The sequence below is a fragment of the Hypomesus transpacificus genome, chromosome 18 (genome assembly GCF_021917145.1).
Source record: "Hypomesus transpacificus isolate Combined female chromosome 18, fHypTra1, whole genome shotgun sequence".
Classification (NCBI taxonomy): Eukaryota; Metazoa; Chordata; class Actinopteri; order Osmeriformes; family Osmeridae; genus Hypomesus; species Hypomesus transpacificus.
The window spans coordinates 7,758,222-7,774,962 of record NC_061077.1 but is presented as its reverse complement, the minus strand read 5'-3'; the positions used below and the strand labels follow the sequence as shown (position 1 = coordinate 7,774,962).

General features: G+C 44.7%; 1 protein-coding gene across 1 annotated transcript in view; it reads right to left on the bottom strand.

Annotated features, from left to right (window-relative positions):
- Nucleotides 1–262: 262 nt before the first annotated feature.
- The window catches only part of LOC124481180 (metabotropic glutamate receptor 7-like), a 43,928-nt gene continuing 27,449 nt past the window's right edge, over nt 263–16,741 (bottom strand). The window contains exons 6-10 of the mRNA XM_047041031.1: nt 16,062–16,262; nt 13,040–13,179; nt 10,118–11,053; nt 3,873–4,128; nt 263–1,076 (exon numbers count right to left, since the gene is read on the bottom strand). Coding sequence (XP_046896987.1) covers nt 1,027–1,076; nt 3,873–4,128; nt 10,118–11,053; nt 13,040–13,179; nt 16,062–16,262 — 1,583 coding nt within the window. The 3' untranslated portion in view covers nt 263–1,026. The remainder of the gene's footprint in view (nt 1,077–3,872; nt 4,129–10,117; nt 11,054–13,039; nt 13,180–16,061; nt 16,263–16,741) is intronic.

The window sequence follows — 16,741 nt, the reverse complement described above, 5'->3', positions numbered from 1 at the left end:
TACTTGCATGATTGTTCCGATATTAATGTTTTCCACACCACTGATAATTAATCATAAATTTACCCTGTACAAAACCATAGAAAACAGACATGCTTGCAGAAACAGAAGGGTCAATTGAACAACTAATTAAAGCCATATTCTGTCACGTATGATAAATTGTCTTGTAAAAAAAATGAATAAACTGCAGAATGATACTTAAGCTCATTTTCATTTTCTGAATTTATTCCTTTTTTAGTTTTTTTTACATCAAATAGAACAGACATACATTGGCACATGCAATGTGAACACTTGGTGTTTTCATTTCCATTCAAAGCCAATTGAATATACATTAGATACAATTTTTGTACCTCAAACATGAAAATACTCTCAGATATTTACAAAAAATAAAAATACATAACCTAATTCTGAAATAGTTACAGTACTTGTGTTAAAATGAAATTTTTGTTGATTCTATCAAATAAAATAATTTAAGAGTTTTCTATTCAATGTGCTCAACAGACTATATGCTGACAAAAAATATCATACACAAGAAACTTAAGAAATCACACTTAAGGAAAACGAATATAATGGATACTTCAAGAGAATATGGCTTTAATGAAATATTTAAAAAGAAACTCTGATAAACAGCCCTACTGTCTTTTTCCCAGTGGTTCTTAGGTTGATCGACCAGGATATAGCCAGTAAGACATTCCGTCAGTGGTTCACTGACTGTGACAGGGTGCGGGGAAGCAGCTCAGACATCGGTGGAATAGTTCAAACCCAGAACCTCCAGTCTGGTTCCAGAACTGGGCCTGTTCCTAGTCTGTTTCCTGGCTGTATTTACCTCCACATACTTCCTCATGTGCATTATCTGCCATTCCTTATCCACTTCCTTCTTTTCCAGTGACAAAGTCATGAATGCTGACGCTACCCACAGTCCAAGGTAGTGCATAGGTGGGAAGGTCAATCTGCCTCCCCTCTCTCTACTGAGGCTCCTCCCCCTGCGATGTCACAGAGGTGGGAGACGGAGGGTTTCCTAGATGCCAATCAGATCCTGAGGTTATTGTAACTCACATATGTTTTCTTGGTAGCTTGACCTGAAAATGAAGATGGGGTTATCGGTTAAAAGTGGCATTTAGGATCACCAACAAGACAAATCACACAATGCAAAATGTAGACATAGAGAGAAAGGCAGCATAATTAATGACAAATCCCAAATAGTGTGCAATCTAAGGCAACACTGGAAGGATTTGAACAACATTTTACACCGCCGCTGTGTTGAACTCGGTTTCTATTTTCAGTAGCTAACTAGCGCAAAAAAACCACAAACACCACATACGTGGGCACCTAACAAATGCTAGGGCATTTAACGTGATCCCAGTATGGATTGCCATGGAAACGGATCTGAAAATGGCTGAGTGCCTAGGTAGTTTGTGTGTCTCTGTGTGTGTCTGTATCTGTGTGTGTGTGTGTGTGTGCCTGTGCAGTGCTACCAGTCAGACCTGGAGAATGTCGATGTACATTGCGTTTCTTAAACAGAGACATAGCTGTAAACTCTCCATCTACAGTTGATGGTCTAATGTTGCCATGGCGACCAACTCCTATGGGCTATGCAATTAAAGTCGTACCACTTCCTAACAGCCTTATTTTGTAGTCTTGGCCAGTGACTGTGATGAATAAAACATATGTAAATATACAACATGGTGCAGGCTTACAGTATGACTTCTTTTGGAGGAGAAAGTAATGATTTTGTCTGTCGCTGTGTGCTTGGCATGAGAGTGTGTGAAATGGAAATGTACACATCTTAACCTCTAAATTCTGCAGCAGAGTTTAGAGTTCACTGAATGGGAACAGTATTGTCTATCTCTTTCTGCTTCTCTGTGTTTCTGTGACTGCATTGCTTTATCAAAGTATTGATTGTTCATAATGCAAAGATTTACTGGAAAGTCATAAAACTGTCCACACATGATTGTATTCAATTCATCTCAGCATGTAATCAGTACTGGAACAGAAAAGGTGCTTTTCCAATATCTTCAAATTACCTGGCAAAGACAGGTAATAATACAGATCTTATGCCGTATCAATACCAATCTGTGGTGCACCTAATGCTTAATCTAGTACTTAATCCTAGGAATCATTAAGCCTCATCCTGAGGTGATGTGCCCTGAGAGGGCCCCGGCACTCTGATGGTTACAGCAGCTGACGGACAGTCTCCTGGGGCCACAAAGCTGCAGCTCAGGTTTCAGGTCGGTCATGCACATAAATTCGTCATTAATAAATGTCACTCCCTCTGCTGCTAAAAAAGAAGGGCATGAGGGGGTGGCAGAGGCGAGGGGGTTGGAGGGAGGGGGGTAGGGAGAAGACGTGGGTGTAGGGCAGACAGAAGGTGAGAGACGAGCAGAGCAGATGACACAGTGTACGTTTGGGAGGGCCTCTCGGAGACAAGGCCCATTAGGGCTGTACAGGCCCTGCTTGGGGACCTCGGCGCAGCCACAACAGCTGTGGAGGTTTGCCCTCTAAGCAGTGTGTGTGTACTCTCCGTGAGCCACATGTGTGTGACAGGGGCAAATTGCATTTCCCCTAAGACCACCTCAGACAAATTCCACCACACATGCATATGGACACTCACACATACACACACACACACACAGATGCCCACACTATCCTACACCCACACATGCTTCAGCTCATGTCAAATGAGTATGACAATCAGGGGGTGTTTGGAGAATGTCCCATGAAGGGCTTTCATGGCATAGCTATTATTTATAGAGAAGTGCAGTGGAGAACCTGTTGATGACATGAGACATGAGAGGGCCATATGATTAGTGGCAGCACAGGAAACATCGGGGGGCTCAGATGTATCATTAGCATTGACTGTCAATCTTATAGACTGAGCTAAATAACAAGCACCAAGCTTCTGAGGGAATAGAGGTCTAGCATGGATTCATTAATCCCGCCCATTGTGAATATCAAATGTTCAAATCCTACTGATTACTCGTGATTATTCCTACAAGTCCCTTGCTGTGTGGCCCCACCAGTGATGTTGGCCTCTGTGCTCCAGTGATAGTCTGACTGCTGTCTCTAGATAACGGGATCAGGCCTACAGCCTAGCAGACGTGGTGTGGTGTCACTGACACACAGTCATTGGATGAGATTAACTGGCTCCATTACTGCGGTGTATCCTGAACCTCTTGCGCTCCTAATGCTGAACAGTGACATTACTCTGTGCTCTGAAGAAAAGACCCACCATGTTCTGTCTTGGCCTCTACTGCTCTCTAAAGCTAGAGGTCTTAGCATATCTCAGAGAACCAGATAAAGCAGGTCCCCCAAAGACAAGCAAAGCCCTTACATTTCCCGAATGGAATATAATACACCATTGATACTGTTCAAGAATAGAAGAAAGGAGGATTAGAGTGTGATGTTGAAAACCCTAAGATTCTACAGGAAGTGCACAGACCTAGGGGCCAACTGAAACAGTCAGGATTGGCCCACTCTACTTCCTGGTTTCCTTGTTGACATAATCACAATCTAATCCGTCTTTAAGTGACTCCAGGCCCACCAGAGACCCTCAGTGTTATGCGAATCATGGAGGCCTAATGAGATATTTCCATTCCTTTAACTCCCTCAACAGAAGTGATTCATAGGGTCTGTGGCAGTCTGACAAACATGCGTTGAGGAAGGAGAAACGTTGATGGCTTTTGAGTTTCCTTCAGCACATATCAGACAAATCATTTAGCGGGTCTACCTGGGATAGACTCAGGACATCCCACTGAACGTCGTGCCTTCTGTGTAGACATAGAGGATCAACAACGCACACAGGATACAACAGACTATCACAGACACATAGCAGTTGATAAGGTCTGAGAAGCTAGCAATTGGACCAGGAGACTCACTCATCGGGTCGGTTGTGGCAGGGTTCTCACACAGCTCTGTCTTGGCCTCTCCGTTGGGCCGCTCTCCGGGCTTCTGGGCCAGGCGGGAGGACATGGTGGCGGCCGTGACCACGGCTTTGAAGCTCCTCTTCCTCTTCTGCACGTTGAGCTCCGGGTGGAAGATGATGACGTACACCTTGGGCATGTAGAGCATGCCGAGCGCGACAGAGGCACTGAGGTTCATGGAGATGGTCAGCGTGGTGGTCTGGATGTACAGCTGGAGGAAGGGGGGGGGAGGGGGGGAAGGAAGAGGAGGGGGTTGATCACGACATAAGTGGTGTTGTAAGGAGACATGTGGCTGTTCTTACAGGAGAGAGAAAGAGGTAACCACAGGAGAGAGCATTATCCGAGGTAAGATTCGGCAGGTGGTCTGGATGCATGGAGGAATCTACAAGCTGCGCCTATTATACTGCAGGCAACTTACTATCCATAAAATAACTGTTCTTACAACAGAGGAATGAGCGAAGATAATCATACAGCGACCTGCATTTCTACCAGAGCAGTAAACTCAACAGCCTATCTCAGTTTAAGTGCGAGAAGAAGCCTATCTTCCCCTTAGGGTGTTCGGAGTGTGAGTGCTGTTTGTGGTTAAGAGGATGGTGCTCGTGTGTCCCCATTGTGACCCCACAGGTGATATAAAACCCAGACCGTTGGTCTCAACAGCACCAGCCGACCCTCCAGTACGACTCACAACGCTCTAGCAAGGAGCAGCATCTCTTCCCAGTCTTTTAACATCAGGGTTTGACAGCCATAGTCAATCGGTAGACATAAGACTGAAGTGCCTGAGGAAAGTACCTTACTATAAATCCAACATAAATTAAGAAAGATTAAGAATATATATACTGTAGACTTTGCTTGGCCCTCAAAGAGAGTCTTAGCCTTTCAGTTCTGGCTGAGTGCGAGGGCAGCCTGTGATAGGCTCACATTGGGATAAGTGGCTTAAGATCGTTCACACAACCGTCATTCCATGGTGGCATGAGCATGTGGAAACTACTGAGGTCCTTCACCACTGGGAGCTTATTCTTTCTCTTTCACTTGCATAACACCATTCACCCAGTAAAGTTAAAACTTGCATAACCTTTAACAAAAGTATAATTTAGCTTTGTACAGAATGTCACCATGGTATTCTTAAAAGAAAATTGCTCTCCAATCATGGAACCATTTAGAAACCTGCAAGGCACTTGTTGCCTTTAAGGGGCTTAGAGGATGCTCATGCCCATGCAGAGCGGACTGCTCAGGATGTGTAAAGAGCAAACCACCACCATCTACTTAAATCAACTTACTGTACTTGAAAGACTAAAATGCCACTCATGTTCTTTTAGAGCAGTTTGGAGTGAATGCAGAAAAGGGAAATGGGGGATTCAGTCATAGATATCTGCATGGCAGTAAAACTGACTGAACTGGAAAGAGAAAATGTCACAATTTACATACAGTTTTTTTTCAGATTAGATAGCACCACTGATGGTACTCTTATCGTTCGGTCTAAATACATTAATTTACATGCCAGTCATGTTCTGTCCTTCTGATCTCAGCAATTTATTTAAATAGCAATACTATCAACATGCCAATAGACATACCTCTCTCTCTCTCTCTCTCTCTCTCTCTCTCTCTCTCTCTCTGTCTCTTTGTCTCTCTCTATGTAGACAAACAACAGAGAGATAGAAAAAGAGTTCTAGCGCACCATGCATTAATAACACTAAGAATGTCACGGTGCCCATATCAAGAGGTTTTTCAACACATTCCGTTCCGCCTCATTGTCAACCAACAAGAGAATGGAATTGTTCATGGAATTGTTGTGCATGCTCCAGATTTTGTTGTTGTCAATTTGTGGAGCGTATGACTGGGTATGGCAACATTGATCAGAGCTCTGAAGCAATGTAAGATCATTTCTAATCACTAAAGAATATTCAGTCCTTGTTATGTTTCCATGTTTGCTAGCTGGTAACCTATGTCAAGTAACCATAGCAACACCACACACTGTTTTTTGTACTAACTACTAAAACCAAAGAACTTATATTGACTTCTTAGAGTGCTTCTACACTCTTTGCTAAAACACAGCTGAAACAAGTGTTTAATGATATTCTGGTATCTTCTATAATGCATTTCTGATAGAATCAGAATGTATTTATTGATTATATGAGAGATTTGATTTGAGACCACATTAACCAGACACACTTGATGTAGTTAGGGGGTTCTCTCTCTTTGACTGTCTTTCTCAACCAACACACACACATGCATAGATACATGTCTGTATACATCATGTCACCACATTGCTACGGTAACCTGTCCAAGCTGTCTTCTGAGTGCAGTAGGAGCCTGACCCAAATTCTCAGTCCTCTCACCCATCACAAGAATGTTTAGCTTGTCACGGAGCATTCATAATTAATTCCTGTTGCTTTAACATAAATAAATACATGAAGTCAATTTCACAACGGCTTGGCAACTCTCTATTTATAGTCACTGTAATGATTTATTAAGATACTCATCAGGAATCAAACGATTGCCTGTGAGTTTTACATCTAAATGATGAGCCAAACGCCCAGCCCAACATCCACACAGAACATATGCTGTCTTCCACTCAAACAAAAGCTGCTGACAACGATTACATAGTCATTGCCACCGGGGATGGATTTAAAGCACAGGCAATTAAGTGTCGTATAAATTGAAGATTATAGATGCACACAGAGATGGAGACTCGATCCAGTTAGTGACAATTAAAGGTGTTCTCTGCCCTGAAAGTGAATGCCTTTAATAATGGATTGCGCGATTTCAAGTCTCTGCTAATCTACCTGGTAGTCTCCTGTTGTTAAGGGTGGCCTACTTTCTAGGCTGGCTGGGATCATGAATAACTCTGCCTGCCGCGCCCACTCTGGAGACCTCAGTCTGCTTATGAATGGCTCTCATCGACTTTCTGATTGGCTGTCATTCTCTGTTGAAAATGTCAATTCTGGACCAGCATGGATTAAAAACAGCCTCACATACAGCAAAATAGGCCCTTTGCCGGGATCCACTCAAAAAGCCTCTGTATGTTTACAATAGGTCTACAGTTATTATTCTCAAATATGCAATTCGAATGATTTTCTCTGAAGTTGTCACCAAGGTTCAGAATTTACAAACAGCCTCTAGTTCCCCCAATTCTTCCCTGTTGACTTTCAGGTTTTTGTGAGCAGATATTGTACTTTTACTGAAGGTCCCAGAGGCACACATAAGCATCATCCAAAGACATGAATACAGAGAGGCAATGCCTCCACCAGGAATGTTTTGTTGCCCTCTCATCAAATAAAGTTGTTAGTAGAAAGAGAACGGGATTAGAAGCTACTCCGGCAAATAGCTTTTCTTTTGCCTGTTTAAAATTTAATGAGGAAATGGATCTTGCCAAGTATCCTTTGCCACTGGTAATCTATCTTGGCAGCTCTGTCTGTATATAAGAAGTTCATATGAGTACAAGAACCCTATAACAAGAGTCATATCTAAGGGCCTCATTTCATTTACTACCGCAGCTTAATCTGCGATTTTGCCCAACCGCAAATAGCGCACTGTGTATTTCCGCATTTTGCGTGATATTTATCAAACCAGATCCTCTTGGGGCAATCAGCGCCTTACTCCGCCCTTTAGTGTTTCAGGCAGGAGGACTCAGTAATGTTATGTTACTTGATACTTTATTACACATGTTACAATACATGATTATAATATTTGATTTGGCGTATGGCTGTGCGACATCTGGGCAGAGAGCAGCGACGCATTCCCCCTGAGAAAAGAAGAACCAGACAAAGGGAGGACTGGGGAGGCGGAGGCCGCAGGAGACCAAGAGTGTCTGTGTCGCACTACCAATGCAGGAGCTGGGATCCCTGATATATACCCAGCCCTATTAGGGGGGTGTACCTTGACGCGTGATGACGATTGCTGTGACGCGCTAGGTCTCGCGTCCCTCTAGTCTACATGAACCTGCTCCGTTTGTTAATTAGCGCGCCGTTAAAAGACGTGAGAAATTGCTATTTTACGCCTGAAATGGTCGCAATCCTGTTCGTAAATGAGGCCTTAAGTGTATAACAGACATGTTCGGGTAGGAGTGATGTTTAAAGTGTTTCCTGAGACCTAACTCTTGCTGATTGTGTCTTGGAAGCTTTCTCTACTTCCAGAGAAGGTTCAGATGCTTGCTGTTTCAGGATGACTTCCATGCCTGTCCATACTTGTATTAATATCTAGTGGATTAATTGTGATAGTATCATTACTGTAATGTTGTGAAATTGTTTATAAGACTGGACTTTACAACAGTGAACTACAATGCATTGTTTATCAAAACCTGACAGATGACAGAAAATGTCAATGGAACTATGGCTGACAAAATAGGCATGTTGTGGAACCATTACTTTAATTGATGAGCATTATTTACACTTTGGTGCATTTTCCAGATGTTTAGTTTGCCGGAATAATGTTGTATGCCTGGTATTTGAGTTTGCGTTTCCAAAATGTCTATTTCTGATAGCTACTTTTTAATGAGAAGGCTTTGGAAACAGTCATCAAGCCCAGTGTGGTGACTGAACACAAGCAGGTGCAGAGGAGAGGGGGGCAGGACGCTATGAGATCTTTTGTTGCCATTTGCGCATGGCTTCCCCCTACATTGGTTTGGGACAGGGGTAGGGGCTGGGGCAGGGGTGGGGGAGTGTCACAGGTGCAATGAATAAGGACAGAGGAATTGTGCTGAGCTGAAGAGAATTCACTCAGCACAGCCACAGACTTCTAGCTGTGATATCAAACGGGGATAGAATAACATAAGGTCAAATGGATATCTAAATCTAAGGATTAACAGCAGCAGCAGCAGCATATCACAACTGTGCCTCCACAAATCTTTTGATAATGGTTGGCCCGAAATGACAGAGATAAATCGAAATCAAAAGTCTGTGTGACTTTCAGCCTCAGAAAACACTGCAAGGTATTTGTGAGATAAGAGAATAGCTCAACTACACCAGTGTGTTTCCAAGTGTGCACAAGTCCTTGTCCTTACACACACACACAAACACACGCATACACATGCATGCAAGCACACACAAGCAACACAGAACCTACACATCTCTCACCTTAAACTCACCTTATCCACACAGTGTAACCTTTCTAACTGTATTGTTAGAAAAAGGTAGGTGTCTTGGTTGAGTGACAGCTTACAAAACGTTAACTTCCTATCTACAGAAGCACACAGGGGTGGGCCCACAGAGAGCATGTCTGCAGTGGCTACAGTGTGAGCTGGAGGTGAGTGGAAGACGTGAGCCAGTCATTTCCTTTAAGGGTTAACTGCATAAGGAGGAAAGATAAACACATTACCGGCTCGCTAGTCGCCGTGAGTAACATAATGAACTCCTAATCGATTCTGAGGGCGTAATTCATCTATGAAATCAGCAGCAAATTGAGATGAGGAAAATCAGTTTCTGATCCATCTCATTGTGTAGCATAGCGGGAAGGATATTGAGCGGTGTGGCTCTCAAAAGGTTAGCAGTAACACTTTCCTGTCAACGTCGATATTGTGCCAGTGGAAAACTTCCCCTCTGCTCGATCATGTACACAGGACCTGCCAAGCAGCACACACCGGGCATGAACAGAGCCAATGAATGCATTTGTATTCTGTCCAATACTGGTCAGATAAGCAATGGCTAGCACTGAGGGTTAGAATGTCACATTCTCCATCAACTCCGCTACCTGCTGATGTCAAGTGAATTCTGGAGTGCAGTTGTTAACAAATGGAGTGCCTAGAGTTAGATCTCCATATGTTCCTCACTTCCCACAACTCTTCCAACTCCACCCTTCTCCTCCTCCACCCCCCCAACTTCCTAGTCTTCCCTGTAAGGCATGACATCTAAGATAATGGCAGCTGCAACCCTATTTCAAACAATCCTCAGGCACCCCACAACATTCCAGTACTAGCTATCCCTCTCCTTTAAAATGCCTTTTCATGTCCTTCAGTCCTTGTGTGGGGGTTTTGATGAACATTCGAGCTGTATGATTTTGAAATCAAAAGAAAATGAGTGTTGAACATGTACAGTGTGTGTGTATGTATGTTTGCACACGTGTGTGTGTGTGTGTCTGTGTGAATGTGTTGACATGAATGTGTGTTTGCAAGCGATAAAACGAAGGCATAAGGCAGAGGATGGCGTGACGGCAGAGGGAAGGAGAGAGAGAGGGTGGAGGGGGGTAGGGCGAGAGCGATGACTCACCTTCTCTGCAGACTGGGCCGTGCCAAAGAAGATGGGGATGAAGGCCAGCCACACGATACAGGTGGTGTACATGGTGAAGCCGATGGGCTTGGCCTCGTTGAAGTCCTCTGGCACGTCCCTGGTCTTTATGGCGTAGATGGTACACGTGACCATCAGCAGGATGCTGTAGCCCAGCGAGCAGATGATCTGCAGGTCCGTGATGTCACACTTCAGCACACCGCGGGCCAGCATTGGATTGATTGTCTTCTGCTCCTCATAGTCGATGATGGTGTTGGGCGGGTCCACGGCGAACCACACCAGCACGCCCAAAAGCTGCACGCAGATCAAGCTGGAGGTGATGGCGATCTGGGAGGTGGGGCTGATGAGGCGAGGGGCGGTGACCGTCTGCTTGCCCTGCTCGAAGATGCGGTAGATGCGGTTGGTCTTGGTGAGCAGCGCGGCGTAGCTGATGCACATGCCCAGCCCCAGGAAGATCCTGCGGAAGGAGCACACACCCACGTCTGGCTTGGCGATCATCAGGAAGGTGATGATGTAACACAGGAAGATGCCCGTCAGCAGCACGTAGCTGAGCTCCCGTCCCGACGCCCGCACGATGGGAGTGTCGTTGTAGCGGACGAACGTTGCCATGACGAAGATGGTGGCGATGATGCCCAGCATGGCGAGGAACACGGGGATGACGGCCCAGGGGGAGTGCCACTCCAGCTTGACGATGGGGATGGGCTGGCAGGCGGTGCGGTTGGGGTTGGGCCTCATGTCGTAGGCGCACAGGCGACAGGAGGTCTCGTCATACTGGTACTGGTAGCCGTCACACAGCTCGCAGTGCCAGCAGCAGGGCATGCCCTTCACCTTCTTCTTCCTCTCGCCAGTCTTACAGGGCAGGCTGCACACAGAGATAGGGACCTCCTGCTCCCCCTCCGGCCACTGCAGCTCCTCCAGCTGACTCAGGCGGAACACATCGGCCACCAGGAGAGAGAGAGAGAGAGGGAGAGATGGAGGGGTAGAGATGGAAGGGTAGAGAGAGAGAGAAAGAGAGAGAGAGAGAGAGAGAGAGAGAGAGAGAGAGATTAGAAGGAATTGCTACTTGGATAATAGTGGATAATTGTCTGCAGTATATTTACCTGGTGGCAAAAGGGATGTAATGGTATGCATTAAGTGTTTCAAAAGGACTGCCAAGTGAGGAAGTTTCTGTTAACAACTGCCTTAATGAATGCCCTCACCAACAGTCATGATGACTTGAACCCAAAGGCATGCTATTATAATACTAGAATACAGGCGAGAAAAACACTGCTGGATTGTTTCCCCAAAGAAGATTTTCTCTTCCACCACTATGTAGTAATGGAAATCTCCAAGGCAACAGCGCTTACTTTTTATTGAATGGAAAAAAAGGAACAATGAAATTCCAGATACATGTGATTACTGTAATAAAGAACACAGGAGCCAGTGAGGTAGAAATATGGGATTAGTCTGGAGGAGATGAGGGATTTAGAGCTGTAAAATGCCTCTTTTACGGTTGTCTTAGTCAGGGCTGTACTCTGGATCTTCATAGTGACTCAGAGATGTAGAGAAAGCCTAGAATACCAGAGTCCTGAGTAAAGATGCTAAAATACTGAACCACCTCTGGGATTATACTGCACTGCTATTCACAGCCACATTACTCGGTTAGAGTCGAACCCATGCCCCAGTACATATCAACAGGTGTAATCTCCAGCACCGATTTATCTTTAGGACTGACACACTGAAACCTATACCTATCTTTCATGTCATCACTCCCACATCTCTGCTAAGAACAGAGATCTTTTTTGTAACAAATCAGAACTTGTTTTAAAGATGATCACATCACAATTCTGGACTGACCTTCACAACAATAGGACGCTATACGGACTCCTACAGCACAACGTAGTAAAGGATGAACCAAACACTTGTTCTCTAATATCAACACTAGACCAACACATCAGTTAGCCAGAAGAAACTGTGGATGCTAGCAGGTGTTTTTCTTGTATACCGGGCTGACAGATGTGTTGTTTTGCAGTTGTCACTGCAGATCACCATCTGCCATCTATCGGTGGCCGAGCAAAACAGACCTTTATTTTATAGACAATGAACGGCGCTGTATGGAGAGGTTCCTGATTACACACTGGCTGGAAACAGTAATGAGACCAACAGCACTGTTGCTATGGAGACTACATGCAAGATTTGTCACCTTGGATGAAACCGGCTGCCTTAGTATTTCAATTTGGCTTTTAGTTGATTCCAGTGTTAATGTGACCCCTACAATGCTGCTTCTTCATTGATTATAGAATTAAGCAATAAGACCCAAGAGGCCGTGGTTTACGCTGATTTTAGAACAGGTAAGGGGAGTTGTCAGGCACGACGCAAAGCGGAGTGCCGAAAACCCCCTTACCTGTTCTAAAATCAGCGTAAACCACGGACTCGCGGGGCTTATTGCTTTTCTAAAACTGTTACTACAAATATTTGATATGGTTTTATCAATAAAAACAATTAGAAACAAAATAGTTTAATAATAAACCGTCATTCTTCCGCTACTACAAAGTATAGTTCCTACATAAATAGTTGCCACGCAACAGCCAGACGGACTTCTTTGCCGTCTTTTTCAATTTGAAATATTCGATGCGCAGTAATATGGAATGTTAAAGAATGTTATGAGGACAACCTGTGAGGTTATGCTGGATTTTACAACGGCATGGAACGCGATATAGCCAATCACAATCAAGGATGGGAACAAACAGTTTTAGAATACATGATTATACACTTTTCTGTCAAATGTCCCTCAACAATCAAAACGTTCTATCCTGTAATTGTCAGCTTGCTCTCTCTGGCCAGACAGCCACCAGAGCGGCCCATGCAGTCATTTAGTAGCCCTTATTGTGGCCCGCTCTTAACCGAGGGCCCTGCCAGCCTCACCTTCAGCTGCAGTGTCTCCACCCACTGGCCCACGGGCCTGTACTCAGGGATGGACGAGTTGGTCTTCTGGAACTGGAACAGGTCGTAGCGTCCTGGGGCGTCACCGTTTCTGTTGAACATGACTGAGGTGCCGGCGCTGCCTGCAGAGAAGAAGCCCAGTCTCAGAATGCTCTCTCAAGCATGCGTCTGTGCGCACACGCTCTCTAGGGAATACAGAGCGAACATTAAGTCCGAACAGAGCAACATTGGTGTTCAGCCCACTGCCCTTCCTTGTGTGATGGGTAACCTAGAAAGTAATGGTACAGTCACAGGCCTGGGGGTCACAGTGGCTGGGTCCCTGTGTGCACAGTAGGAGCTAGTCATAATGGCCATGACCTATATCCCCGGCCCCAGGGATAGGAGACAGGCCAGCTAGTTCCATTCTGACCAGCAGCTTCACCTGGTTGATCAGAGATCCAGGGCTGCTCACCAGAGAAGCTCTGTATTTATATCTGTGCTCTACATCATTAGATCCGTGCGCCACATCATTAGGATCTGTGCACCGCCTCATTAGGATTTGTGCAGCGTATCATAAGAGCCATGTGCAGCTGTAAATCTGTGGACCGATATGAGAAGATGCTTGTTCTTCAACATGGATGCACATTTCCAAAAGGTCAGAATCAAACAATTCCAGTTGGACGTTCAGGACATGTGGAGGAGAGCAGAGATAAATAGGTCAGCCAGATCATCGTACGGCTCCCATCTGGTCTCAGTTTGTAGCAGGCTGTATCAAGCAGAGCCCTGTAGATTTCACTAATTAGCTTAGAGAAGACTCTGGACACCTGAAACATTGTACTTGGAGCAGTCTGTGGATTATTAAAATGGAGTGTGTGTGTGTGTGTGTGTTTCCCTAATGCACCTGTGAAGGTTTATTTGCTCTGGACAAAGTGTCTGTGTGTATATGTGTTAACTGTACGTTGGTTTGTGCATGTTTGGGTTGACGCTTGCATTTCTAGCTTGTTCGCAGTGTGAGAACGTGTTGTGCTTTGTCATGTGACGTTTGCCCCTTTATGCACTCTGGGTCATTCTCTATTACCCTGCCAGAGTGAGAGAAACTGAAACACTACTCTTTCATCCATGTGTTCACCTTGAAACAGCATACAAGAACTCACAGGGAAGGTACCATTTCTGAAATGGGACAGGGGGAGTCACACCACAGTTGGTATGGGAATTGTGTGCCTTAATAGCTCTGGCTATAAAAAGTGTAAAAGGTGAAGGATAACATAACAGAAGTCTAAAATGGTCTAGGGGACATGCTGGCATTGTGTTTTGTGCAGGACTCCTGTCCTGGAGGTAAACGTCCTCCCTAGTTTCTGCTGGAAGTATATCAGTTCTCCATTCAACTTACTTCCAAGGACATTTGTCATTGAACATTTCTCCTAAAGCCCCAGTCTTCCACGGTCTCAGTCAAGTAGCAGGAACTAGCAGTAGTGAGGGAAAAACCTCCCTTTCAACTCCTTCATGAGCCACCTTGAGGAAATAATGTATAGTCAGGGCTTTCCATTGAACCCAAGAGATCCAGAGCGAGAATCAAGATTCTCTCATCTATTCTAAATCACCATGTCTGTGACAGCATGGTGAAAGATCATTTAAGTTCAATAGGCTGGGGGTGTGAATACATGTTTTTAAAAAAGGTGAACCGTGCTACTAAAACACTGTTGACAGTCTAAAACATGCAAGAATGGCTGCTGTAGCAAAAGAAACCTCCCTCAATTCAATACAAAAACAAAAGACAGGGGTGGTAGTCGACAGCCTGTCACTTGTGTTTCCTCCAAACAGACAGTGGAGTTGTTGAAATCCTGTATTGACAGTGTTGACATAGTATCCTGCAGCCGTACAGTAAGTATGACAGCAAGAATGGGAATGTTCCCGCCCATGGCCATCCACACGGCTGCATGCACACACACATTCATTGACTTTAGATAGTGAAATAAATGCTTGACTACTTGGCTCTTTGGTTCTAAAGCAAATAATTAGGCAACATTGCTGTCTTTGCAGATAAAAAGCAATTACATATTCAATTCTATTTCCCGTTGCCTGTCATTTCCAGGGGAACAAAATGATCCGTGTAGACAGCTTTGTGAGAGCGCTGTATTAGATGAAAGATTCATCCGTTTGCATGGGGCTCTGAACTAAGACATGACTAAAGTGCCCTGCTGCTGTGCTGTGTGGAGCAGTGTGGGTGGACTGGGGATCCACGGCTGGTTCTCTCGCATCATTATTCTCTTTCTCTCTATCCCTCCCTCTCTTCCTCTCTTCAGTTCTGTGGCTCTGGCACAGTGGGGAGATCAACAAAGAAGTCTAACACTGGCTCTCACCCGCATACACATTAACGCATACACACACACCCTAATATGCGCCGACCCTGTCTAGATGCAGGGAAGAATAGTTGAGATAAGATTGTCAAAGCCACAGGAGAAGTAACTTTTGCATACTGTTAAAAGGGTTTGTGAATACTGCGTCCCTGGGGGTAGAGCGATAGGGGCTTCCTGACTACAGCTTACCTGAGGTGAGTCTCCCTGCTCGCCCAGTACAGATACATTAGCCCGGTTTGTTTGATGTGCTCATGGCACTACACGTGACTGGAGATGACAACAACATGCATTATTCTGTTTCTGAGGACTGTGGTACACTTTATGGGCTATATTTCAATGTGTTCCACGGATAAATAATCTATTTAGAAAGTCAGGGTTTGGGACCTTTGACAAATGCAGTGGCGAGTCCACACGGACCTCATCTGACCACTAGTGAGAGACATCTCTGGAACAAAGAAATCATACATAAAGAGGGAATTACCATCATTTCAAGAAAAAAAGGTTTAATAGTAAAGCATAAAAAAATAAGCTTAGTATTGTAGACTGAAATACAGACAACATTGTAAGGGTATGGAAATCCTCCTTGTATTCAAAGGGTTCTGCAACACATGTTCCTTCCCCAACCTCACCAACAGAACACATACCCTGTTAGGGGAAGCCTGACTCACCATTGAAGTTGCCATTCCTAATGTATTTGAGCAGGGTCTTTCCATCAGCTAGCTCCATCTGAGGGCAGATCCCAGGGTGGTCTGGACACAGGTCCCTCTGCATGTTGTGGAGGGCGTGGGCCATGGCGTACACCGCATCTATCACAAACTGAACCTTTCCCTCCTGTTCATACTTGGAGTCAATACCTATTCGCTCCTGACCTAAGGGAATAGAGGAGGGAGAAAAACTGAAGATGTCGCAGATATGGAGGTGAAGATATTATATTCTGTAGGCAGCATACAATGTCACCTCAGTCACTGGTATTTATACAGCCTCCTTCAACTACCAACAACCAATTACTGCTGTACTGTTCAAATATATTTAAACTTTAATTAAACTTTGCAAATGAAGATAGATGCTGCGTTTCAGTAAATGTTAGAATAGCCAGTGATCCACTTGGCTGGTTACAGTGCAGAAGGCCCATCCTCTGACACTCCTTCCAATGCATTGCCCTTTCACTGGAGGCTTTTTACATCCCACTGCCTCGGCACTGGTTGCATATATTATGCATTTGTCTAGCTGGTAAGGATCCTGCACTGGCCTGTGGTAATCTGAACAGATTTCTTTATGATGTTGGGCATTTGGAAACTAAATGTGTTCATTTGAAAGAGTAAGAAAGTAATTAGCATGAAAGCATTAC